The sequence below is a fragment of the Parasteatoda tepidariorum genome, chromosome 9, assembly GCF_982258835.1.
Source record: "Parasteatoda tepidariorum strain Cologne lab strain chromosome 9, Ptep-v5.0, whole genome shotgun sequence".
In the NCBI taxonomy this organism is placed as follows: Eukaryota; Metazoa; Arthropoda; class Arachnida; order Araneae; family Theridiidae; genus Parasteatoda; species Parasteatoda tepidariorum.
Window position 1 is genome coordinate 66222461 of NC_141763.1, and position 27405 is coordinate 66249865.

The 27405-nt window shown below is 29.3% G+C and overlaps 1 protein-coding gene across 1 annotated transcript in view; it reads right to left on the reverse strand.

Annotated features, from left to right (window-relative positions):
* LOC107447116 (zinc metalloproteinase-disintegrin-like VLAIP-B) overlaps positions 1-27405 on the reverse strand; it is a 94150-nt gene that overhangs the window by 13546 nt on the left and 53199 nt on the right. Inside the window, exons 14-20 of the mRNA XM_087152042.1 lie at positions 26655-26703; positions 18711-18810; positions 16618-16683; positions 14649-14744; positions 8255-8335; positions 3255-3369; positions 209-317 (exon numbers count right to left, since the gene is read on the reverse strand). Coding sequence (XP_087008168.1) covers positions 209-317; positions 3255-3369; positions 8255-8335; positions 14649-14744; positions 16618-16683; positions 18711-18810; positions 26655-26703 — 616 coding nt within the window. The remainder of the gene's footprint in view (positions 1-208; positions 318-3254; positions 3370-8254; positions 8336-14648; positions 14745-16617; positions 16684-18710; positions 18811-26654; positions 26704-27405) is intronic.

Here is a 27405-nt window from a genome sequence, read left to right on the forward strand (position 1 = left end):
TCAATATCATGATTTAAAAGTTTATCCCCTCTTTTACCCCACTCATATCTTCCTCTTCTCTTTCTCCTCTTTCATTTCTTCCTCTTTTGCCAAAACTCTTGGCTTGTTACTTTGATGATCTATCTCAAACTTTTATTTGACTGCATTATTTAGAAAGGACATGAAGAACACATAATATTTAAATTTGTTTAGATAATAGTATACTTACTCTATAGCACATTTTTGAATTTCACTTTTGTCGTCGAACCCACAGTTACCGTTCGGTGTTCCCAAAATGTTGAGACGTTCGAAACAAGATCGACTCGCAAACTTAGAATCTAAACGGACAAAAATAAAAAACTCTTTAAAATAGTTCTTATGCATTATACAATTCATGTAATATCTAGATCCAACAAAGCAATGATATAATACATCGTAACTGATTTCTAGTTCAATGATCTGATTTCCATCTAATTATTTGAAAGAGCTACAAGATGCATATTATCTACCAATAAGTAATTGCACACCTATGCATATATTTCTTTTTTGTGTGTGTGCAAGAGTTTTGATAGTGGGTTCAAACACCGAGTGAGAGCGGTCACTGGTTTTCTAAAGGTTTTGACCAATCTACTACCTCCTGTGTGACCATGGAATTTTTCTTGATGCTCACCAGAGGGCTTTGTCGTTTAGTCTGGGCTCTTTTCCTGATAAGTACTGTTTTCTTTCTTTCTTTTTTCTTAAAGTTTTTTTTTTGCGGGTTCCCCTTCCACATCCAGGAAAAGCTAGCATAAGCACTTCTTCTTATCTTCTTCCTTATCCCCAAAATTAGCAGGGCTAAACAATGTCCATGAAATTCATGACCCGGAGGAAGTCGGCCACCAAAAGTGGATTATTTAGAATGTCCCTCTTGTCCAGCCCAAGACAGTCCAGGACAGTCTGCATGTTGTGGCACCTGGGGCAGTTTGGAAAGATTTTAACACTACCCTCGAAAGAAAGAGACTTAAGATGGCCGCTGGTAAGCCTGCTAAGCGCCGTCTGGTCCTTGTGGTTGCACCGAATGTTGAGTGCACCTCCTGGACGGGTGATCTGGTACTAGTGATGTTTGGGGGGTACGAGCCAGGAAACATTGTCATCTTTTTTTCTTTTTCGATGCCAGTTCCATGAAGGTGAGTGAATTTGAACTCATCAAAGTTTCTTCTGTCCCCTCCTTCGCCAGAGTGTCGGCGATATCATTGCTCAGAACAGCTTAAGTACTAGAAGAATGAAAAGTCGGTGTTTGATTCAGAATGGTCTAACTAGGATTAATATCTACTGATCAGTACTAATCACTCAGTACTGATCACTCTAAACCAGACCAGCCTCAAGGCTGGTCTGGTACAGAGTGCTTGAATAGGGGAAAGGATGTTATTACTAGCATGAATTTAACTTGACGAAAGTACCTCTGAGGAAATATAGATTTTGGCCAAATGAGTTTCTAAAATCAATACCGATTATGGTTCTATATTTACTTATTATTCTACGAGGGCTCTGTATTGTAGAAGCCAATAAATATTCTTTGCTTTGTTTTATAGATTTTGTCTTATTTCAACCGTACAACAGAATTTAATTGGGTTATAGTAGTTATTTGTTTACAATTGTATTATATCTTCTAAAATTTACTGGTTATTTTGAATATGCAGGTGCTACGTTTATTTAAACATATTGTTTAAACATTAAAACTGGACAGTCAAACAATCAATCATTAAATAGTTTCTAGTTTCATATCAGTTTTGCGAAATCAAGATATCCCTTCAAAAAGCAACTAACTATTTATCATTGTGGATACAAATTTAATTTTTTTGTCACTTTTCCAATGTTTGGTATTTTTTTTAATGATGACCCTTTATTTTTAGTATCTTTCTTTGTTAGAAAGGGAAAGAAGTATACATATTTGAAAAAAACGCTATCGAAATCTAACTAAATGCTACTAAAGAAGCCAGAACTAAACGCATTAAAAATGCTTGATATCTAGAAGGAAAAAAAGATAGAAATAAAGGGCAATTGTTAGAAGGAAATCAAAATTACATCAGGCAATTAAATTGGGTTTTGTGTTTTTCATTCTCCTTCCTAACTAATTTTACAGACTTCGATAAAGTTTTTGCTTCCTCCTTACTAATAAATTAACCCTTTGCGGTTGTATTTGGGTTTTGCATGGACGAATTAAATTTTGCTGGAATATAACAATATACAGGATAATGAAAAAAATTATAACAATTCTTTTTTAAGAAAGAAAAATGCTATTACACTTCACATTTTGTTCAACATTATTTTGCATTTTACATGCGTCTCCAAAGCCTATCAATTGATAGGCTTTGTGATCGGTAAATTTAAGTGAACAGTATTGTTCAATGCCATAAGATTAATATATAATTCTTTTCTATGCATGCTGACAGTAGACATACAAATTAAATGGTGAAAGAGCTTTGTTGACTGAGAACAGGCATACAAATGAAATTGTAGAAGAGCTTTGTTGACTGAGAGTAGACATGCAAATGAAATGGTAAAAAGCTTTGCTGACAGATAGTAGACATAATAATGAAATTGTAAAAGAACTTTGGTGACTGAGAGTAGACATAAGAATGAAATGGTAAAAGACCTTTGGTAACTGAAAGTAGACGTAAGAATAAAATTGTAAATAAAGGAGCTTTGTTGACTAATAGTAGACATAAGAATGAAATTGTAAAAGAGCTTTGGTGACTGAGAGTAGACATAAGAATGAAATGGTAAAAGGCCTTTGGTAACTGAAAGTAGACGTAAGAATAAAATTTTAAATAAAAGAGCTTTGTTGACAAATAGTAGACATAAGAATGAAATTGTAAAAGACCTTTGGTAACTGAAAGTAGACGTAAGAATAAAATTTTAAATAAAAGAGCTTTGTTGACAAATAGTAGACATAAGAATGAAATGGTAAAAGGCCTTTAGTAACTGAAAGTAGACGTAAGAATAACATTGTAAAACAGCTTTGTTGACTGAGAATAGACATGCAAATGAAATGGTAAAAGAGCTATGATGACCGAGAGTAGACTAACTACCACAAAAGTTTAATTTACAACTCTTTATGTGTACTTTTGCTTTCGCTTTGATTTGGCTAATTTGTTAAACAAAGTCATAATACAGCTTTATAACTCCGCACTTCTAAGTTGATATAAAGTACAAAGTAACGCTGCTTTAAGATTAGTTTTCCAGGATTAAGAAAGAAAAAAGTTTTAGATACTTTGTAAAAATAAATTAACTACCTCCACCCCAGATGTCTTGACACTGGTTTCTTAAAACAGGACATAATCCTTCAAAACAATATCCAAGTCCTGAAGAGCAGACAGCTCCATTTCTTTTAAACAAATCTTCTGGGCACTGCAAAAATGTACAAAAGTTAGTTGTATTAAATTACGAATGTTTAGTTAACAAAACCATTATCAATTCATAAGATTTTTTTCTTCTTGAAGCGGGGGTGACTTTTAATGTTTAATGCGTAATTTATATACCATTACTTGGGTTGTAAGAGATCGAAAATTAGTTAATTATTTATATTATTTTTTTCAAATGCACTAAAAAAATCGAAAAGTTTAAGAGAAAGATCTCTTTATAATACTGTAAGGAGATATGAATGTTTTATACCAGTGCATGTTAAAATAGCTAAATTTTGTTTACCTTTTTCTGGAAAATACTGAATCTATCTTCAAATATACTATTTACAGATTAGTTTATCTTATTATAGGGCAAATTTTAATCCGAAGGTTTTTGAAATTTTTGTCGCTGTAAAAGAAAAAAAATATTAATTTCGAAATAAAATTTTCTCATTTTCAAAAAAACGTCTTGTATTAAAATGTTTACCTGGTCAGAATGTCCGTATCCTCCGCAAAAGATTGCTTAAAATGTGAATCTTTCTTTTCTTCCAAATAACATTTAATATATACTTTTGTGAATCAAAAACTAAAATTATAAACTTTAAAACTTTATCTTTCGTTTTTAATGGTTTCAGATTCTAGTATAGAGCGTGATTACAAATGAAGTGTTTAAATTGGTTTCATGGGCAATCATAAAAAGATTATGCGCAATCATCTTTCATCAGTTCATTGAAAGTATCCGCACAGTGATGAATAAAAAAAGATACCAGTCTAAGCAACTTTTGATCTCAGATATACTAATTAATTCGTTCTAACTATTAACTAAACTACGGAACTAAATACAAAAACACTTTTTTATAAGGATCCTTTTTTTCCCCGAGAGATTTTGTTTTTTGACTATCAAAATATGTAGGTAGCTGCAATCTGACAAATATGGTTCCGTAGCAGTTTAGTCAAAAAAGCCGTCAAAAGTTTGGTCTTGCTAATTCCAATTTTACTTTTTATAAATTTCAAGAAGTTTTTAAGCAAACCAAACACTTTTTGAACATAATTATAAAATCTGTTCATCTAATGGTAATTTCATGTAAATAATCCGATCATTGAAATAAAAGTTATTCAGTGTGATATTCTTTTTTCTCTTCTTGCTCACTATACATTTGAAGTGAACAAAGACAAATAATTAAAGCGAACGTGCTGTTACTATAAATATTGTTGAAATAAATATCATTTCAGAGTTTTTCATTTTGAAAAAAACTGTTCAAGTTTATTTGAAAAGCAGTAAAATAATTACATTTGTTAGTTCATTTGTTATTTATTTTGAAAACAACATATTCATCTATTTATTCACGCTAAAACTGTATGGATACGTTAAAAAATAAATAGTTTATTTAATATAACTAACGTTGTTCTAGAATAAAATTTTTAAGCAAACACGTTGCTTCTATTATGTAGATGAATTTTTAAATTAATTTACTTGGCGCAATGCACATCAAATAAAAGTTTTTCAAAAATTTTTTATTTTCCTATTTTATTAATGAAATTTAGGATGGTGTGAAAAAAATTAGCCCCTGACATGTCTTGAGGTAACGAACTAAAGTTAAGAAAATTATAACATTTATAATTTGTATTCTGAAACAATTAAAGATAGTCGATTAATTAATAATGACTTTTTTCGATGAAATGTAATATGACCACATGAAGAAGACGTTTATTTAAAAAAACCATAATAAAGTCAAATAATTATAGTTTTTTTTTTCGCTCAGCGTACATTCTCTGAAAGCAGATTTATGTTAATTGAAAGAAATTGAGCCGTGGTTGCTGAGGAGATGGAGCTTTCGCATTGTAATGAGGTGGACCGGGATCGAGTCCTAGTGATGGCTGGACGAAACGAATTCCGTAACCGGCTCGCACCGGCCGCAGTGCTGGTATAAAATATCCTTAGTGGTAGACGCATAATGGATTAGAGTCCCCTTGCCGTCGGACTAACCGTGGGAGGCTTTCGTGACTTTGATCTCCGTGTAAAGTATTATGTTAGTTCTATCAAAACTTCCTCCACGTTGAACTAATTTTTCCCAATACTTGATCCAAGAGTTTCCTTGTCTTCTAGATTGGGTTCAAAATCACAAGGCTACGGAATTGAACATTAATAGGCGTAATCCTAAAATTAGATCAGCTGTTCAACGATGGTTATAAAATAAAATAAAATATAAAATGGAATGATGTTATAATTTCTAAAAATAATTACATTTCTGCTCAATGACGGAAATAAAATTAAAAAAATCTATTATTATATTTTGTTTGAAATACTTTTGTAATTAATTTAATAAAAATCTAAACAAATATATAATTATTATTATTACTTTATTAATATATTATTATAAATAATTATATAATAATTATTTATAATAATAAAATACCGCATTAATGGAAACGGTAACCATAATACCATATGAATGGCTTAAATAGAGTATATTTTGGTTTTATTACCAGAATTATAATTTATTTCCCTGTCTTTGCACACGGTATAGTAATTTTACTGGAATTTTTTTCTCTATGTATGTTTTGCATTACAGTCTGCATGTAAAACCTTCATAACCTTCCTAAGATTCCAGGTTATTTGTGTATAAAGATCTCTAATTACCATAGGATAAATGAAAAAAAAAGTTTTTTTTACTCATCACAAAATTGTATGTTTCATTCCATCTATAGCAATGGAATAATAATTCTGAAAACCAGAATTTCCCGTAAGCCGCTCCCACGTGAGCGGAAACTTACCATAAGAATGGTTTAAATACCGTAAATTATAGTTTTATTTCCAAAATTATGTTTGTTTGTTTTCGAATCAGGAATGTCTTTACCATACAGTACGGTAATTTTACCATTATTTTTTCTCCGGGTAGGAATGTAGTTGTCGAAAGAAAATTTGTTTAGTTTTCCCTTCCTAATTATATACATAAAAGATTTTCTGTTTTTGAAAATTATTTGGTCGACTCTATAAATATTATTTTACAGTATATTTTACTATATTAAAGTTCTAATGTAGGTCTGTTGTTTTAAAATAATGACTCTATATGCAAATTACTTTTTTTCCAAATTGACGTTTTTCAAAAATATTATAAAGAAATACGTTTAATACTCTGAATTAATGTAAAATTTTAATAGCTTTCCTCTATTTATTTCAAGCTTTTTTAAACTGAATTTCATGAATTGGATAATTCGAACAGCATTAAAACAGATATTATTAAAAACCATAAAGTCCTTTGAACTAATATTCTATTAATTAAAATAAACATATTAGTTTTAAAATAAGTTCACTTCGTTTTGATTTATAAGATATTCCAAACAAAGATAAGATTATTATTTATTCATAAAGGATCTGTAAGACAAGATTTTAAAACAGCTAATTAAACTCGTATTTTTATCTTTAATGTATTTTTAGATTTAAGCCACTTAAATATTCATTACACTTTTTTGCTAATACATATTTCCGGCGATTTTGTTGGAGCTTCGAGGAGGATAATGATTTTAGTTTCTTGAAGTTTTGCTTCGCTTTTGGTAATTAATTTAGTTTTCCTGTAATACGATTTTATAAAATAAATTTAAGCTACTTACATGTCTCGAATGACACCATTTTTTTTCTTCAGAAAATTTATTTCATTCCTATTTTCTAATTAACGCGATCGAAGTCAAACGTTTTAAATGTTAGAAATTAAAGAACAATTTCCAATTTCCAACTGCAGTCAGTGAAATCAAGTATTAATGTAATTTTAATAGATGCACATATTAAAAAAATATACCACCAGTCCTCCTCTGAAATTTTCCATATTACACATTGAGTTCCTCATATATTACACACTCATATATTACACATTGAGTTATTACACACATTGAGTTCTTCATATATATATACATATGAAGAAAAAAAAAGTAACTTTTTTTAAACTAGAAAGTACAAGAAAAAGGGGTCGTTCACTGACTAGGTGGCTGGACGCAGTTGAGAAGGACCTAAAGATAATAGGAATAACTATCTGGAAAGCCATGGCACAGAATAGATCAAGATAACGAACACTTCTTGGGAAGGAATTGGCCTGTTATAGGCTGCAGTGTCCAAGAAGAAGAACAAGTATATATATATTTATATATATATATATATATATATATATATATATATATATATATATATATATATATATATATATATATATATATATATATATATATATATATATATATATATATATATATATATATATATATATATATATATATATATATATATAAAGCTTCTGCATGTTTCACATAAAGTGAGGAGTGACGTTTTTATATATTATTTAAGCCATAATAACCAATAAGCAAAGTTAACAAAAAAGATTTTTATACATTGAAGTATTATAATAAAAAGTACTTACAAGATATAATAAATGCTGTATTTTGAGGTACTATTGCTCTATTTTAAAATAAATTCGTAGGATATCTCTTTACACTAAAGATTTCATGAAGATAAAAGTAGTTTAATGTGACATATCGTCACATTAGAATTACATCGTCACATTAAGTATTACATATTGTCGTCAATTTTAGATCCTAACTAACTTGTTATCAGAAATAAAAATAAATGAATAAAATAAATAAGCAATGAACCTTTCCAGTGTCATGATTATTTTTTTGAGTCTAGGTTAAGTGCACAATTTACAACGATTTTTTTTCCATCGATAAACCTTTAAGTTGCACAAATAATCGCATCCCCGAGTCGTCTACTTAATATTTGCCCAAATTTATAATTTAAAAAAAAAAGAATAACAAATCATGAATAATAATAGTAGTAGTATCAATAAATTCTTAATATTTGCCCCGCTCTTAATGTATTTAATAGAAATTGAATTTTAACTTACCTGTCCTATTTTACCATCGCAAAATTCGGGAATATCACATTCACCTCTAGATGATCGACATAAATGATCTGGGGAAAGGAGCTGCGAAAATTATAATTCAATATTGCAATTATAAATAAATTATAATCATTAGCTATAAATTATAACTTTTAAATTATTATAATTATAACTTATTTTTTATTAATTATTTTTTATTAATTATTTTTTATTAATTATTTTTTATTAATTATTTTTTATTAATTATTTTTTATTAATTATTTTATTATTTAATTATTATTATTTAATTATTATAATTATAATTTAAATTTTAATTATAATTTAAATTGTAATTGTAATTTAAATTGTAATTATAATTTAAATTGTAATTATAACTCAAATTGTAATTATAATTTAAATTGTAATTATAATTTAAATTGTAATTATAATTTAAATGGTAATTATAATTTAAATTGCAATTATAATAGAATATATTACACTTAAATACCATTCTTATTTGAAACAAGCTGTTTTTAAAGAATGTAATTTTATGACGCGAAATACTAATTTTTCATGAATTCGTGTGAATAGTTTGCGAGAAATTCATTAAAAAAATCAAAAAAGAATCAGATATTTAAAATTTAATTTCTGGAAAACTATTCGACTGATCTCACTAGAATTTTGTATTTCATTATTATAAAATTGCATATAAAATGGAGTAAAATCCTGTATACCTTACAATTCAAAAAATTTCCGACTTTTATTATATAAAAGAATAATAAAATATTTTTCGTATTACCTTTAAAAAAAACAAATTTTATAATTGTGTGCAAAAATGTTCTTAATTCGCTTAAAATGGTCTCGAAACATGGTGTAATATGCGAAAATTTAAATTAGCATTAAGTGATCAAAGCTTTCGACCGCTCATTAACTGAAAAACTATTGAGATGATATACCCCAGATTGTGGCTGCTCCCGAAAATTTTGGGATCGGGAATCATTATCCGTCGAAAAAAGGCATGTTTCTTTAGAAAAAATAAGTTTATATGTCTGATTTCGTAACTTAAAATATTGTCTGCTCTAACTAAGATATTTAAGCCATTTAGATTGTGTCATAGTACGCGGAAATTCGATCATTAGATCAATATATTCTAAGTGTTTCGTTCATTGTTTGCTCACTGTACATGAATGTCTAACCTGAGATTTTTTTTCTTTTTTGATATCATAAACATATCATCAAAGATATCCATAAATAAAATGTATTATCACTTGCCTGCTTCATTTATCTAGAATTGAATTAAAAAGATAAATTTACAGAAAGATAACAAATAATTCGATAAGAGACTTTCAGAACGTTTTGTGAAGTACTTCTACCTTTTCTATGTCACATTTTTATTAAGAAAATATATATTCTTTGTTGAGAATGATGGAAGAAAGCAACGACGAAAACTCAGATTTAGAATATGCATATTTTTGCAGCTATAGCGAATGGGTTATACTCTATGAGCTTCCAGTTTCACATCTAAATGTACCCTCACCCTGCGGAAGCAATATTCGTCTCGAATACCCGAGTAAGAATGAAATAAAAATTGGAAACCACACCTTTGAGTCCAAAGGATTTTCGCATTATTTTGACCTGTTGTGTTATCCTGACGGAAATAATACGGAAAATAAAGGTATGATTTCTTTTCGATTTTTTCAGAAAAAGGATTTAAGAATTAGTTTCATATCTAATGCATACGCTCGCATGCAAACAATCAATGGAGAGATCTCTCTGGTGGACAAAGAAGGAAAATACAAATTTCCAAAATCGTTTGTAGCTAAAGTAAAGCGTGACGAAAGCATAATTTCTTTTGGTATTGATAGATACTGTGACAGAAAACTCTTACTTGCGTCCGATATTTACAATGAAAATGAACTCTTGAATGACCATAGCAAGCTGATTTTGCGGTGTGAAGTAACGTTTATTTTCCTTGAACTCTTACCGAAAGGCACAGCTTCAATTAACCACGAACCATTAGATGGTTATTTTCAAATGTTGCAAGGTGGACTGGAAGAAGTTGACATTCCTAAACGTTTTAAAACACTTATGAAAATATGGGGAAATGATTCGCCATATTTTCAAAAAATGCACCAATTTATGGAGAAAAGGGAATTATCTAATAACGTGATTGAATTTCTAACTGATATAGTTTGTTATACGTTTCTAGACACGGTATTCCATAGGGATAATTTGCAAATAATTGTTGAAAAATTGATCCGGGATCCTTTTAGTGTAACTGAAGATTTTTTGGCTCCAAGTTTGGTCTCAGTTATGGAGCAGAGGTGCAGAGAGTTGTTGACGCATCGACTTCTTGGATGTAACATAGTATGCTATTTGTTCATTTTAGCAGAAATGCTTGACGATTTTGATTTGAGACAAGACGCTGCAAGGTATATGATAACACATTTTCGAGAAGTAGAAGCTGATTTCAGTTGGAACATTCTCGAGAAGGAACTGCCAGAAATAGCAAAAGAATTAACAGATCATGCAAAGCAGATGCTCGATTCAGAAGGTTTTCGTAAAATGAATATATTCCATATGTGTAATATGCTGTCTTTGGCAGAAAGGCAAGGAGATTTTGATTTGAGAGCATCCATTTTTGACTACTTAGTGAAATATTATCTAGGTTTCAGATTTGTAGGAAAAATGTTCGAAAAAGAACGTCCGGGACTAGTGAAAGAACTAAGAGATCATGCAAAAGTCATGTTGACGTCTAAACTACAGATTTATTTTGTCACTGTTATCTTATCTTTTGCTGTAAAGCAAAGAGATTTTGATTTGAAAGAAGCCGTCATCAGGTATATGTTGGAGCATTTCTCTGAAATAAGTGAGTCACAGTTATTGGAATTTAAAGCGAAATGTCCAGAAATAAGGAAAGAGCTGACAAATCTTGCAAAATGCATGATTGCGTCGGGACAAAATCATAGCATCAAAAATAATATATTCAACATGGTAGACCTAGCAGAAAATCAAAAAGATTTTGAATTGAGAGAAGCAGTAATCAAGTACATGGAAGAAAATTTTCTGGAAATCAGAGAACTACCAAATTGGAAGATACTTAAAATGGTGCGTCCAGAAATGGCAATAGTTATAATGGATCTTCTTAAACTTTCGAAATGGTCTAAATCCTTATCATATAATGATTTAGACTATTATAATTGCTACTGTGAATGGGTTATTCATTATGAGATTCCTGTTTCAAATCTAAACGAACCCTTAACTTGTGGAGGATTCATTAGACTCAGGCAGATGGATTCAAGTGAAATATGGAAAGAGAACTGTGGGCCAGAAACATTTACTCATTATTTTGACTTGTTGTGTTACCCTGACGGTGTTAACGAAACAAACAGGGGTATGATTTCTTTTGAATTCGCCGAGAAAAATGACATGAAAAGTTATTTCCCAACTAATTCATTGACAATTAATGGAACAATATCTTTGGTGGATGTTGACAGGAATCTCCGATTTTCGCAAACAATTGTGGTGACATCTGGACGAGAGAATCATAGACTTGCTTTTGGTATTGACAGATACCTGAACAGAGAATTCTTACTAACATCAGATCTTTTGACTGAAGATAGGTTGTTGCAAGGTGGTAACGGTAGGTTGACCTTACAATGTGATATAAAATGTACCTTTTTAGAACTTTTACCGAAAGGTATCGACTCGCTTAATCATACGAACCTAAACGCTCTCTTTCAAAGAGGAAAAGATAAACTAGAAGTTTTGAAAGCAGTAGAAAGATTTTTGGATGTATGTGGGGAGTCGTCACCCTATTTTCTAATGATGCACTCATTCGTGGGCTTATGCGAAAGAACCGGTGTGGTTGCAACTTTGGTTGACATGATTTTTTACTTATTGCTTGATACTGATTTTCATTGCTCGACAAGAGAGACAGATCGAACACTGACTCTTGATCATTTTAAATTTAATGAAGAGTCTATTTCTCGATATTTGAGGTTGGGCTTAGAAAAGAGATGCGGGGATATGCTGAGGATTCGAATAACGAGTAATAATGTATGTGACATGTATATCCTAGCACAAAAGCAACAAGATTCTGATTTGAGAGAAGCCGCCTTACAGTACATGGTGGAAAATTTTACAGAAGTTGAAGAATCACTCGACAAACTACGTCTAGGCATAGACAAGGAATTAACGGATCGTGCAAAAGACATACTGCCAAAACTTCTAGATAAAAATATTGTATTCAATATATTTTCTCTAGCTGAAAAGTATCGCGATTTTACCCTGAGGAGAATCGCTATAAACTACATGGTTGAATATTTTCAAGAAATTGCAACGCTTGACAATTGGGAAACATTTAGAATAAAACATCGGGAAGTAGTTGAAGCCATAACAGATCGTGTAAAACGCACCCGTGGTCCTGAAATTACATTATACGCTGATATTTATAGTTAAGTGGCAAAAATAGTTTATGGAGTTAATTGTTTGAACATAATCATAAATATTGCTTAACGATCGGTAGCAAACAATGATTTTACAAGTTTCATGACCAAAACCACGGTTTCACGGTAATGTACTTGATTACGATCAATCATATATTAAGAAAATTTATAAACTCAAAGAATAAATCATTATGCTCTATAAATATATAATGATAATGATGATGGTAACATTATTAATTACAACATATACTATAACTTTTCGTTACCATGCAAAAAGGATGATCAAGTACACATTCAGGAGTTTGTTTTCTAAAAATAGATATTTATCAGCTTTAAGCATTTTTAAAATATATCTTTGATATTATCAAAAACATGTAGTTAAAATAAAATAAAATTGCCTCTTGTAGAGTGTGACGAGATTTAATTTTATTTGAATCTTTTTTCCGATTCTGTACTTATACGAAGATTTAGCTGTGGTAATTTTCAACTGTTATTACTTTTTATTGTTGTTGACTGATGTAACACTCTTAATTTAAACTAATTAAATTTAAATAAATTTGAAAATTGAATTTTTTTGTTTTGATTTTGCACTTACGAAAATTTAACTATGGTAATTTTCAACTGTTTTTACTGTTGTTAACTATGTTGTAACTATGTAACTATTGTAACTATGTTGCATTCTCAATTTAAACTAACAAAATTTAAATACATTTTTTATAGCTGTTGGAATAATTTACTTTTTATCTAGTTCAAAACATCTGAAATAACGTAAAAATAAATTCGCTACTCTTATTTATAAAATTATCTATAAATTAACTTAACATAATAGCTCTTATTATCACTAATATTATATTAATATTTTACAATATTGCAGTGATGTTTCCGCAACACAAAATTCAAATTATATATCAGTATTTTATTGTATCAGAAAGTATATAAATTTTTATAAAGAATATTTTTTTAAAAATTCAGGCAAACACGTTTAGGGCTTGCAAAAAATTTTGATTTAGATATTGAATGAATTTTACAAGTTATGGAAGATATATTTGGGTTAATTTAGTTAAGGGCTGATTTCCTGTGAAATACATTATATTTCTGAAAATATATATTAAAAAAAGAGACATTTTTACAATAGTTCGAGCATTTTCTATTCACGTGCAGGATTTGCTCTAAAGACATAGCACAAGATATCGAACTAGATATTTTCTCTTTAGAAAGATACATTTCGGACTATAAGTTTAGAGTTTTCTATATTGTAATATAACATTATGTTATGAAACAGTAAAAGTTATTTTGGCTCTTTTCCCTAATTTGTTTGGACACTGCAAGGTTTACAAGAATGCAATAGACTTACAATGAATGAATTTACAAGAATCTATCACTACATTCCGGTGTGTCAAACGCGACAGGCAATTTGAAAAACTGAAATAAATAAATAAAATACAAAATAAAGTAAATAAATAAAAAAGAAACATGAACGTATAATTTCTCATGTACTGCTAAAAGTATGAGATATTTTTCTCACCAAGTTTCAAATTTGTTTACAATCTGTATCAATAGATGGAGCCACCAATTAAGGAAATCTTTGAAACATTTACTGAAATAGCATGGTGTAATCTGAGAAGAAGATCAACAGACGCCGGAAATGTTTTAGCTGGAATTCAGCAGAAAATATAACTTTATAGCCATTCTTACTTCGCTGAGCTATTCGCTTATAAACATTCTAACTCATTTTGAAACTTGTTGAGAATAAATTATTTTGTAAGAATGTTTTTTTGGTGAGAGTGAGAATTTAGGGTAATGTAACAAACCAAGCATTTCTATTTCATTTTCTTTTTTAACTGACTAGATAACCAGAGGATGATCAAAACTATTTTAAAATATTTAACTATTATTTTAATTTAACAAAAATTTAAAATTTAATTTAATTTTTTAAATACATAATCAAGTATATAGTAAGAATTACATACTTTACAATTTTTGCAGCAAGGACCCACCGAACATTCAGCATGCATAATTAATTTGCATGTTGCCGGATCACAGCAAGGATCCAATTTCATACATTCCTGCAATTTAAAAATAATTTAAATTATTTAATTTTTAATAATTCTTGGTTTTTTGAAAAAGAAGATTCTAAAAGTAATTACAACTTAATAAAAAAAAGACCTTTCTAAATCTCAAACTTCCTAACACTCTTTTCAATATTCTTAAAAAAAGAAGTTGTTAGTGTTATTAGCATTAACAATAAATATTTGAAATTAATAAAAAAAATTTAAGATAAATTTGTGATGTTTATGATGATGTAAGTTTAATCAAATTTGAGATTGAAATCAATTGGGTACTTGCACTTCAAGAACAAAAAGAAGATTACAAATACCCCCATATGTGACCTCTGATGTCAGCGACAACTAATCGTTCATAAGCTAAATGACATGAGTTGAACTAAGTTTCTCATATAAGTTAGAGTGTTAATTAACGTGAAGATAATTAAACAGCCGTATCGTACATCGAAATTGCTGAAATATCATTCTTCCTAGCCAGCGTCATTTATTTAACTTAGATTTATTATTTGATTATTGTATTTTATTATAACAGTGATATATTTTTGTTTTGTGTACCTGGCAACTTCGATGCATAATTAGTTTGTATATGTCAAAGAGGATCTCTCGGGTATATGTTCTACAAGGCTTCGTGTCTGTCTTTGGGTTAAGAAATGCATAGTGAAAGTATTAAAATATTTGTGAAAGAATGTAGAATGTGTTACATAAAAGAATTGATGCTTGACGGGCTCGGATTACTCTAAATGGAATGGAAAGAACAGTTGCTAACATAAACGGTTCCACGGTTCAAAAACCAATCAGGATAGTGATACCCACACTAAGTCACTCGCTGGTATCCCATAGAGATAAATAAGAAATTTCTATAAAAATTGCAATTGAAATCGATATAAATTATAATAATATTGTACTAACACTTTTCTAAATTTATATGAAAATGAAGTAAATACACTCTATGACAAAAAAATCGACGCACCAAGAAGGAGTTGTCCGATTGAAACGAAAATTGGTGGATAGGAAGACAATGTACAGAATAGTAAATGATTAAAATTTCAGAACAATTGAATAATTTACTGCAGAGTTACAGTAACAAGTTCAATAAGGTGTTGACCCGCCTCTAGCCTGGATACAAGCTGCCACACGGCATGGCATAGACCGATAAAGATCCCGGATGGTCTCTTGCAGTATTTCCTGCCAAGTTCGATCCAATTGTTGAACAACGTCATCAACATTCCGAGCCAGATGCAATCGCCTTCCCGTCATATCCCAGACATGCTCGATGGGAGAGAGATCTGGTGATCTGGCAGGCCAAGGAAGAGTTTGACAAGCTTGCAGACAGTTCATAGCAACACGTGGCGTATGTGGTCTGGCATTGTCCTGCTGAAAAACCAGCCCAGGGCGCTGCAAAAGGAACGGTAGCAAAACATGTCTTAGGATGTCGTCGACGTACCGCTGTGCAGTAAGTGTCCGGCTGTCAAAGGAAATGGCACCGCAGACCATAATGCCTTGTTGAGGGCCGGTGTGGCGTGCAATAGTGAAGGCAGGATCCCCCCTCTGTCCTGTGCGTCTCCAAACAAGTCTTCGATGATCATCAGGACACAGTTGGAAGCGGGATTCGTCGCTAAAGACTATACGTCCCCAGTCGGCATCATTCCAGCCATATCTGTTCAAAAACTTCATGCATACGAAATTTCAAAGCAATCGGATGATTGCTTCTTGGTGCGTCGATTTTTTTGTTATAGAGTATACCAGTTGAAATAAGTGGAGGATTTAAAAAGAGGAAATATAATAGTTATCTCAAATTATTCAAACAAACGTAATAATTAACGTTTAATAGTATATGAGGTTGATAACTAATAATTGTGTTTATAAAAATGATTACCTCCATAGTTCCACAGTCGCATTCTTCTGATTCCTCCACTATACCATTTCCGCAAACAGCTTTTCTCTAAGCAATGTGTACAAGAGTTCAAAATGATGGGGAAAACATGGCGGCAACAAGATAGTGAAAAGAACAACAAAATTCATAAGTATGAACATTAATATAAAATTTTATTAATTATTGTGGCAAAGATTTATAAGATATACAAAAAGGGCAGTTTTATTTCCAATCTATGCACTGTGCATCGTCAAGAACAGAACAGCTATCGATTTACTGATTGAATTTGAGGCTTATGAGATGCAATCTTAACCCTCTCCAGTAAAAAGACGTGTATCTCTTCTTTAATTTTTCATACCATAAATGGCGAGTTATGCCGATCATGAAGTTACAGACGAAAATGATAACAAATTTGATTTAAAATTTCTAGCGTGCACTGAATACAGCAGCATTTTTGAGTCAAACATTTTTTTTAATAAAAATTGAACGGTTAAATGATTTGCAAATTTTCATTATTAAATCTTATCGAATGGATTTAATTATTCTATGGATGCAATAAGCACGCTAAAATATTTATGCAAACGATACTTTAAGTAAAGGAACAAGGACAAAAACATTCTTACTCTGAATAAACAAGTATTTCTCAGATAAATTTGTATTCTTAACCCTTAAAATATGATAGGTCAAGACATTCTGGAATGTATTGCCCCAATAGTTTAGGCAGGAGAAAGATAATACCTCCTAGAAGAGAGAAGACCTCAGCACGGGTTGCCATAAATTCGAAATTTGATCCTTTAGTAGTCCAAACGTAATGATATCTTTCGTATTTCCTCTCATTACTCAACTTAGTAGCCCGAACGTAATAACATCTTTCTTCATCCTTCTCTATTGCACAATTGATGCTCGCTATGTCGGACTTATAAATTGATCTATGCTGAGATCTTCTCTCTTCTAGGAGTTATTGTAAAAGACCGAAAGTTCTCGTTAACAATCCAATTAATTAGATCAAATAATATTAAAGTGTTTCGTCTTTAATTTCACACACTGTACATCAAATATGGAAATTTTTGGGTGAACGACCTCATTACTATGCATAAAATTTAAAGGACAATTTTAAATCATCGTCTTCAGTATCGATGTTTAGAATGCCTATCAAACGTAAAATAAAAAAGAGCACACTTTAAAGGTTGCAAATGATTACTTAAGCGAAAAATAATCATAACTGTCTACAAACCTTAATGAATCGCTACTGAGGAAGGCGGAACTGGAAACATAAAAAACAACTTTATTTCGACTCAACAATAAATTATTAGAAATAACTCCAAGGTACACAAGGAAATCATACTGGATTTGACAATCTTCAATCTGCCTTCCTCACTAGTGATTCAAGAGATTTCGATAACGCATTTATATCTAATCAATTTGTGACCTCTAACAAGCACATTTTTTGTACTCCTCTTTTGGCGAAATTTTTCAGAAATATATATTGGCGGGGGTAATAATAGAACACCTCGCATATTACTTAATTATTGCTAAATAATATAGTTGCTGCTATTCTAGTTATTTTAATTGTCATTATTATTATTGTTTTATTAATTTTAAGTTATTATTATTTCATTATCATCGGTTTTTTATTAGTTATTAATATCATTATAATTATTATTTTACTAATTTATTTATTTATAATTATTGTTATTTTTATTATTGTTTTTACTAATTGATTTATTATTATTATTATTATAATATAGCTAACTTCATATAGTCCAACTTTATATATTTATATAGTTATTATATAGTTAACTTTATTAAGAACGAAACTTAAAGATTTGTTGGTTATTTAAAAAGCACCAAGCGCTTCCCTATATAGAAATGCAGTTTGTTTAAAATTAATACGTATTAAATATTAATATTTAGTACTACTTTGTTGGAAAGGCCACTTCTTACTTATGTAATTATGATAATGATTTGTTTTTAAAATGTCAAGCTAAACCAAAATCAATGATAAATTGAAACTAAAATGCAATGTCTGATTAAATTAGAAATGTTAATAAAACAATTAAGCAATTTGTTAAAAAAAAATTTTAAAAAACTTTTACCAGCGTAGGCATATTGAATAGACAAGCACCAAATCCCTTGTTAAGTGTCTGGAAATAATCTCTTATACTGCAATCAGAGAAAAGTATTGACTCGTAATGCCTAAAAATAGAATAATTTTAGCTTTTTTTTGCTAGTGTATCAAGAGCTATATATACACTTCAAAGATTAATTATCTATTTTTAGTTTCTTTTCTCCCTTTCGCAGAAATATTTAGGAGTATTTTTAGAAAATTTTTTTTTCAGTTAATTGCTATTGGATTGAATTAAATTTTCTGCGAAAATTTATGTTGTGAATTAGTACTTTAATACAAAAGTTAAGAAAATTATTTTGAAGTCCAATAAATGGAAATTTCGATTTGACAATGTGTCCCTTTATATAATTTTTTTTTCGTCGCGTCTTTGTTTCCATTTTAATGAAGATGTATGAAAAATACTAAGAACTAAAGTATATAAAACTTATTGGAAATATTTCTTTTTCTTATTTTTACTGAGCAAATAAATATTAGTAAAAAAAACTGTTAAAATCATGTATTCTTAAGTGAAAAAATTGCATTTATTTTAGTTATATAATCAAATTTTTGCTAAATATTTTTTTGAAGTTTATACTAGTTGTCTTTAATTTCTTCTTTCCTTTTTTTACACAATTTTTTTATTAATTCCTATATGTTTTCTGTGATTTTCTTTTGTTTTCTACGTATAATTACTTCATATTAAGGGCTTGATATACTTGCATCTCAAGCGAGGTCAGTAAAAGTTCTTTTATTTTCATTTTCATTTTAAATATTTGTATATGAATGTATTTCTTTGCAAATTACTTCATGCACAGTTCACTAACAGTTTAAAGGTTTTAATCAGGTAAGTACGAAAAGCACACAACTGTATTTTATACTCAAATCTTTTATGACTTTCAAATTGTTTATGAGCTGTGTTCCTATCTATTGCTTAAATACATTGAAATCAATACCTTACTTACCTAGATAGCAATGTCAGATGCATAAATATGTAAGAATCAAAATTTTCTCTGTTTTTATATGAATAAATCCAATATATAACTTCTTAACTATACTATATAATCAATTTGAGTGAGTTTTTTTCCCCTCCTTAACGCAAAATATTACATGGGAAACATTGTGTAGCTTGCCTAAATAGCAAAGAGTATATTTTGTTCCATTTGCCTAGAGATCCCCCTAGAGCAGTGTTTCCCAAAGTGTGGTACGCGTACCCCCAGGGGTACGGTAACAATTTAGCGGGGGTACACATTCTTAAGCGAAATATCTTACAACAAACGAAAATTTCAAAAATTTTTATTTAAAAACCAAACTACCCATGAATTTTTCGTATTTTTTAATTGGCTATTTTTTGCTGAAATAACAATTAATAAATAGTGGTGTCAACAGTCAGTTGTGACTTTTGTGCAATTTTTTTATAGTAAAAAATACATTCATTTTTTTATAAATGGTACACACCGTTACGAAAAATTTAGAAAGGGTACACAAAAGTCCTAAGTTTGGGAAACCCTCTCCTAGAGACTAAAGCTCACCTCTGACGAGGATATTAACTTCAGATATTCATATTGAGCCTAAATCACATTTCTTAAAACAATCTACGGCTTTCTTATAACTATTTCTGTATTCAATTACTTAGGCTCGGGCCTCAAAGTTTATTGTATAAAACTTGAATCAGTAACCATAGATTTGTAAATTGATTTTGTATCAGTATCGAATTAGTAATTATAAATATTTTTAACAAAGCCCCCTGTACAAATCTTATGAAAAATGGGTTTTGGTCAAATTGACTGAAATTTTATTATGTTGTCATCGTGGGCACGAAGCTTAAAAATGGCTAATTTCAGAGTGATAAAAGTTTAAATTGCACTGGTGGTCGCTTTGTTTTAAGTTTGTCGTTGTTGTAGTATGTATTAAGACGAGAGGTCCGATTGTTCTTGTCTTCCTGGGGGGCCATCTACGGCCAAGAATTCAACTTTTGCCGCACACTTACGTCACACTCGTTTATAAGGCGAACCCATTCATGCATCCATTCATTCATCCACAGATTGTAATTTTGATCTTAACTAGAAAACGATCAATTCCAAATTCAATACCACCAGAGGTATAGTTTGTTACGGGAGGATTGAGGACTTTGTGACCCGACAGATTTAACATGCAGCAGTCAATTTTACTACACGAGGAGTCTTCGGCCGGCTGGATTTGAATTTCCGTTCTCATGAACGTAATTTCAGAACCCTGCCAACCATTCTATCCCGGCCTTTTAATTTCGCTCAATTCAAAATATGAAGATATAGCAATTCATAACAGTGAAAAAGTGGCCAAACTATCCTCCAGTGCGATTTTAAAAATTTTATATCGCAAAAATCAGCCAGTTTTCAACATCGTGCCCAAAGATGACTTTATTCAGCATAGAATGAGCTACAACATTATAAGACTTCAGCCAATTTTACCGATGCCCGATTTCCATATTGTGCAAGGTTCTTTCATACCAAAGTTTTGTCAAAGTTAGTTAACCCTTAGGTGGAAATTTTTTTTTATTTTTCATGATTCTTTCATCATTTTGTATTAAATTAGCTCAAAATAAATCAAAAATATTATGTTTAGCATTTTAATAATTGATAGTTATGAAATATAGCGGGAAACCATTGTCTTTTTCTGTGTTAACAAATCTTCCAAACATGACCCAGTTCCAAACAATAATTTTTTCAAATTTGAACTTATTTGCAGTTATTTAGATTTAAGAGAAACAGTTGTTCATCATTGAAATTTCTTTAATTTGAAAAAATCAATTATTGATAAATTTTTGAATACGAGTAAAAAAATTCAAACTACATTTTTTGGATCTTATACATTAGTGCAAATATAATTTTAATAATCTAAAACACTTTTTGACTGTTTTTTATTTTTAAAAAAATATTTTTGCTTGTAATTAGAGCTTCAAAAAAGTCATCATCGGTGCCTCCTCTACGTCAATAGGTTAATGACCTTGAAGGTTGTTCAGGTTTTAAATTAATTTGATACTTTAAGGTCATTTTTAAAGTGATATTCAAATTTTATAGTCATTTACATAAGGAACATATCCTGAAATTTTCAATTAAGTCATAAATGTCAGACACCCAATCTTGCCTGATTTGCACACTAAAAAAAAAAAAAAAAAAAAAAAAAAAAAAAAAAAACCTGGCTTTTAATAAAATTTTTACTAATTGTAATTTTTAAAACCTTGTTTTGAATTAAATTTAATATTGCCACAAAAAATTACTCCCACCCATTTATAAGTTCACCTCTTTCCAATTAAAAATTTCTTTAGTATTTTCAAGTTAAATTTCTATAAATATGAATTATAAATATATAAAAGTAATAAGTTAAAAATTAATAGTTTATAGCACTAATTAAATATTATTAATTTAAGGTTTAACAAAACATGAAATAGTTTTTAATCTTATTAAAATATAGTAATAATGCAAAATATCAATAAGATGCCATAAAGTTTTTCCCAAATTATAATTTTATGATAAGAAAATACCGTTATTTTATTAGCAAATAGTTTTAGACAACTTAAATTAAAAGAATTTTCATAACTAAAAAAAAAAGCTCTTCACGATTATAATTTTAAAAAATTCCTACACTTTAACTATGCTTGGTTTCCTTTCAAACTAATTGTTTTGACAGTTTAACATGCATATCTTTTATTACTTGCATTTTCAGCAGTTAAAATAATTTCATTAAATATGAGGCAAAATAGGAATAAAGAAAATGCACACACATGCATATATATATATATATATATATATATATATATATATATATATATATATATATATATATATATATATATATATATATATATATATATATATATATATATATATATATATATATATATATATATATATATATATATATATATATATATATATATATATATATATATATATATATATATATATATATATATATATATATATATATATTATATAATCAATGTCTACTAAATTGCTTTAAAAAACAGTATTTTGGGAAAAGTGACTGTGGAAAATTATAAATTTAGTTTCGGGTTATCACAATATTTTTGATGTTTTTCTTTATATCTAAAAAAGTGTTTTTTTTTTCTTTAGGTTCCTTAACATTGTTTTAATCTGAAATGGATTGATTATGTTTGAAAATTCTATGAGAATGAACCATTTTGTTTGAATAGATTAGAAGTTTTTAAACTAAAATCAAATTTTCAGCAATTGAACGTTTTTTTTTAAATTTTAGTATTACATAACAATATGACACATTAATTTTGACAAATTGAATACTTGAATTAAAGGAATCAATAATTATTATTTTTTAAAACAATTGATAATTAAAATAATTAATATTTTCAATGAATTCTATTTTACCATAGTTATTCTGTAATGCATTCAGTTAAACTTTTAAAATTAATATTTTTTTTAAAATTCAAAAGTGTTTCCTCAGTCGGTACGCCAAAAGCCGTATAAATTCCCATTCGTGTTTAACTATAACATATATTTAAATTTAATGTATTTTAAGAATATCCCTAACTGTTTTTCTCAATTAAAGAAAAGGAAATAAATGTCAAAAATATCAACTAGTCAAACTTAAAAATTCATAATATTTTTAAAACAACGACTAATTTTTAAAGAAATTTAAATTCAGTCAAAAAATTGACTAGAGTTTAGCAATGGTTTAAATGATTTAAAAATTATTCAAATAGAAAATGAAATCTATTAAAAGCAATCAAATTAAAAAAATGGAACGAAAACCAATAAAAAAAATTGAACGAAAAGCCAATGGAACAAAAAAATAACCGTGAAAATTTACAGATGTATTTAATAGTGTCAAGATTTTTTTGTTGACTACAAATTTTTGTATTAAATTATGGTGTTTTTGAAATAGCCTATCACTTCTTTGTATGCAATTAGGAATATAATGAAAATGTGCTATCCTACGACAGTTTATCAAAGTTTCTTTGAAGGTACCATGAAATAAGATATAGGAAAGGTAATACGCCTAATGCCATTGCTTTTTTTAAAAAAAAAATTTTCACTTTCTAAAAAGCTTCTGGGCGAAAAATAATTTCATGAATCTTGATGTAAGGGATTCCTTTTTATGATATTTTATTTGGAAATGGAAATAGAAGTCCATCAACTGTAGAACCCTTGGGCAAAATAAACAATGCAACTCTATTTTTCGTTTTTCGCTATAGCGTGGCATGAGAAGCAAATTTATAAACGAGAAATCATGTAGTCGCTTCTCGATTTCAGATCAATTTATTCAGCTTATTGGTTCAGAGATAGATTTAAAAATGATTAAATTTGTTTCAAATCCAAACATTTAAGTGTATTAAAGGAGCTTATGAACAGATCCTATGTATATATTTTATTAGTCAACATTTCATCGTATACATTGCTGGAAACTTCTCGAAAAAATGGCTAAATAATTATTTATTTAATTGTTATTTTACTATATTCAACCAAAACAGTCAAATAACCGTAAAAAAAATATTCAATCTGTTTAATGTGAAAACGCTTATTACTTGTTTCCACTTAATACGGTTAACTAACCACCTTATTAATTCACTTAGTTCTGGTATATCCTAGGAATATAATTTACCCAACACGGCTTGCCTGTCAATCTCGTGAAGGGCTGAAATGGGGTTCGAATCCCAGCATTGAAACCAAAATATGTCTCCCACTCCTTCAACACTTGAAGAATTTCCAATGTGTAGCACACCTCAATTGGTGACGCTGGACTATAGGAATACGAAACTTTTATTTACGCATAGATGGCAGCACCGGAAAGAGGGAGCTGATTAACACAAAATAAGTCTAATATATCACATCTCTCACGATAGATGGCACAACCAGATAAACTAATTAAGCCACATTTTACAGTGTGACAATACACATCTCAGCCACAACATAATTCCTGTGTCCATTACCTTACGTAAAGCCTAACACAACCTAATTTCAATGTCCATAAGAATTTCATTTTTATTAGTTTAAAACAATGCTAGCCGTAAATAGTAAAAAAAAAAAAAAGAAAAGAAAAAAGATAGCGCGTGGAGTCCCTCCGCGCGGAAGAAGTTTGCGACGTTAATTGTAGAAGAATCAGCAGTCGTAGAAGGATCACTAGTTCTATTCTTTTTCCTGCTCCGCTCGCTTCCGTGCTCTGTAATCACTGTAATATTGTGCATTTTTCCCTCGTGGACCTCTTGAACCAGTGGAATTGCTTGTGTTTGCCTCATCGCCTCGCCCTGGAAAATGTATTTTTAATAATAATGTATGTGAATGCGTCATAATGTAATTTCAGAAGAGAAAACCTAACAATCAATTGATATTCACAAGAGACGTACCTTGACATAACCTTATAAATCTGTCGCATTGTCCGTGGGATTGTTTTCACTCATATTTTACATTTGTTATCAACTAAATTTGAAAATAAAAAATACTACCCTATTAAATTATATGTGTATCAAAACAAACTAAAAAAATATTTATAGAAGAAAAATACTTTTATGCTAGTGAGAACCAAAACAATATGGAAATGAATGAGGGAAAACTGGATCCTACCACGCGATTTCCCGGCCAATAAAAATGTAGCGTTAAACGTTTAACGCAACCTTGTTGGAAGTCGCATAAGAAGTATAACTTCAAAAAACTTATAGTTACGGGTTTGCAGTTTTTTTAACTATACAAGAAGTAGTCAGTTTCAAAACCGTAAAGGTAAAGAAGTGTTCCACACTGTAAACCTTACAGCTAAATGGATAGACAGACTGCAGCCGGTGGTTTTACTGGAATTTTAGAAAGAAAACTCTAACACTGCTTTGGGAAATGAAGTAAAGCTTTCCCTTAACAGCCCTTTGTAGGTCACAAAGTCATGAAGATAAAGGCTTCTCGATTTAGTGATCAACAGCATGTAGTCAGCGTCGAGCACCAACAACTTTTACTTCTCGGGCAAGCAAGTACCTATCAATAGGAAGCTGGATGGGCTTAACCAAGGTGATACCCGGGGTGAAACCCAGGTAATAATCGGACAGTGTTCTTGAAATGTAATGAATATTAATTATGAATATTACATTTATATATATTACGCTCTTATTTCACTATAAATGTTTAACATTAATAATCATATAAAATAATATTTTATTTCACTATAATATTAAAGGATAAATAACATCTCGTTTGTGTTTTTTTTTAATTTTTTGTACGTAAAATATTTATACAAAAAAAAATGATAAATTCTTCTCATTTTAAAAACAATGCAAAGCGTATCATTTACTTTATTGTAAAATTGAATAATAATTAAAAAGTATTGATTAGTTCGAGTGATAATAAAACACGAGCAAATGTTACTAATTTTCACTTTCTTTGTTCTATAAGTTAATCAAATTTGATCAGTGCATATAGATTTAATTGACTCTTATTAGAAACACTTTTGCACTAGTATAGCAAAATAACAAAATATTTTTAAATTTTAATATCAAAAGTGTCTCTTTTTGATTTGTATGCTCCCCTTTTTGCTGATAAAATACATATAACTGATAAGATACATAAACTGATAAAATAAACTGATGAAAACTGAACCTTAAAACTAATAAAATACATAAATACTTTAATAGCTCATAGAAAGAGGGCTTCACATTAGGGTGGTATAAATTTGAATATCAATATGATACAACGTGCTGCAAATGCATTCACCATTATAAGTTCTCAAAGTTCTAAATTTTCGAATCTTAATTTTTTAATGAATTATGGAATTCATTATTCTCAATATGTTTTTTTCCCACTTAATAATGATAAATATGTTCAAATACACATTGGCACATTAAGCATGCTGATGCACTAAAATGAGATGCTTATGAATTCGCCAGTTTATTAAATGTACATAAATTTTTCAATTCATTTTAATATATCTTGATAATACTTACGGTACATTATTAGCCATAATACAGTTAGAATGTCCTGAACAATTGCAATCTGCAAAGAAAAATATGATTGGGTAAAACAACTGTGAAAATTATTCTAAATAGCGTGTTTTTAGCGATTCTGAGTGTTATTCTAAATAGCATGTTTTTCATGATGAAGAACTCTTAAACTAAATTTTCCACTGTTAGAAATATTTCTTAATAATTAAAAACACAGTAACTAAACCTGGGAAATATAAAGTAACCCGGTAAATCAAATTAAATTATGGAAATTTGACAGTAAGAATAGTCAAAATCATCTTGAATAAAATTAGAAGTCACAATAAACAAATATAACGCATTTAATCAAAGTCAACAGGCAAGTAGAATAATAAAATAAGTCTTTGCAAATTTAAATAGTTCCAAATCTATAATAAATTATCTCAGTTTCGCTCAACTCCTGCACTATGCATAGAAATGTATTCTGCCTTGATTTGTCTCCCTCGACTACCAGGTTTTTATTAAGGCCATTATTTTTTTCCTTTCTATATTTTTGGTTGCAACTATGCCATTTATTTCAACCCGAGTGTGTGTTTTCCCGATTAAAATGTCGTTCTACAACGACGAGAAAATAAATAAATAAATAAAAAATAACTTTTTTTCATTAGAAATTTAACAAATAAGTTATTACCAATATCACTTCCATTACATAAGAAACTGAGTTCACAGTTTTTGATAAATTGAATAAATATCCTGACTAAAAAGACATTTTAAG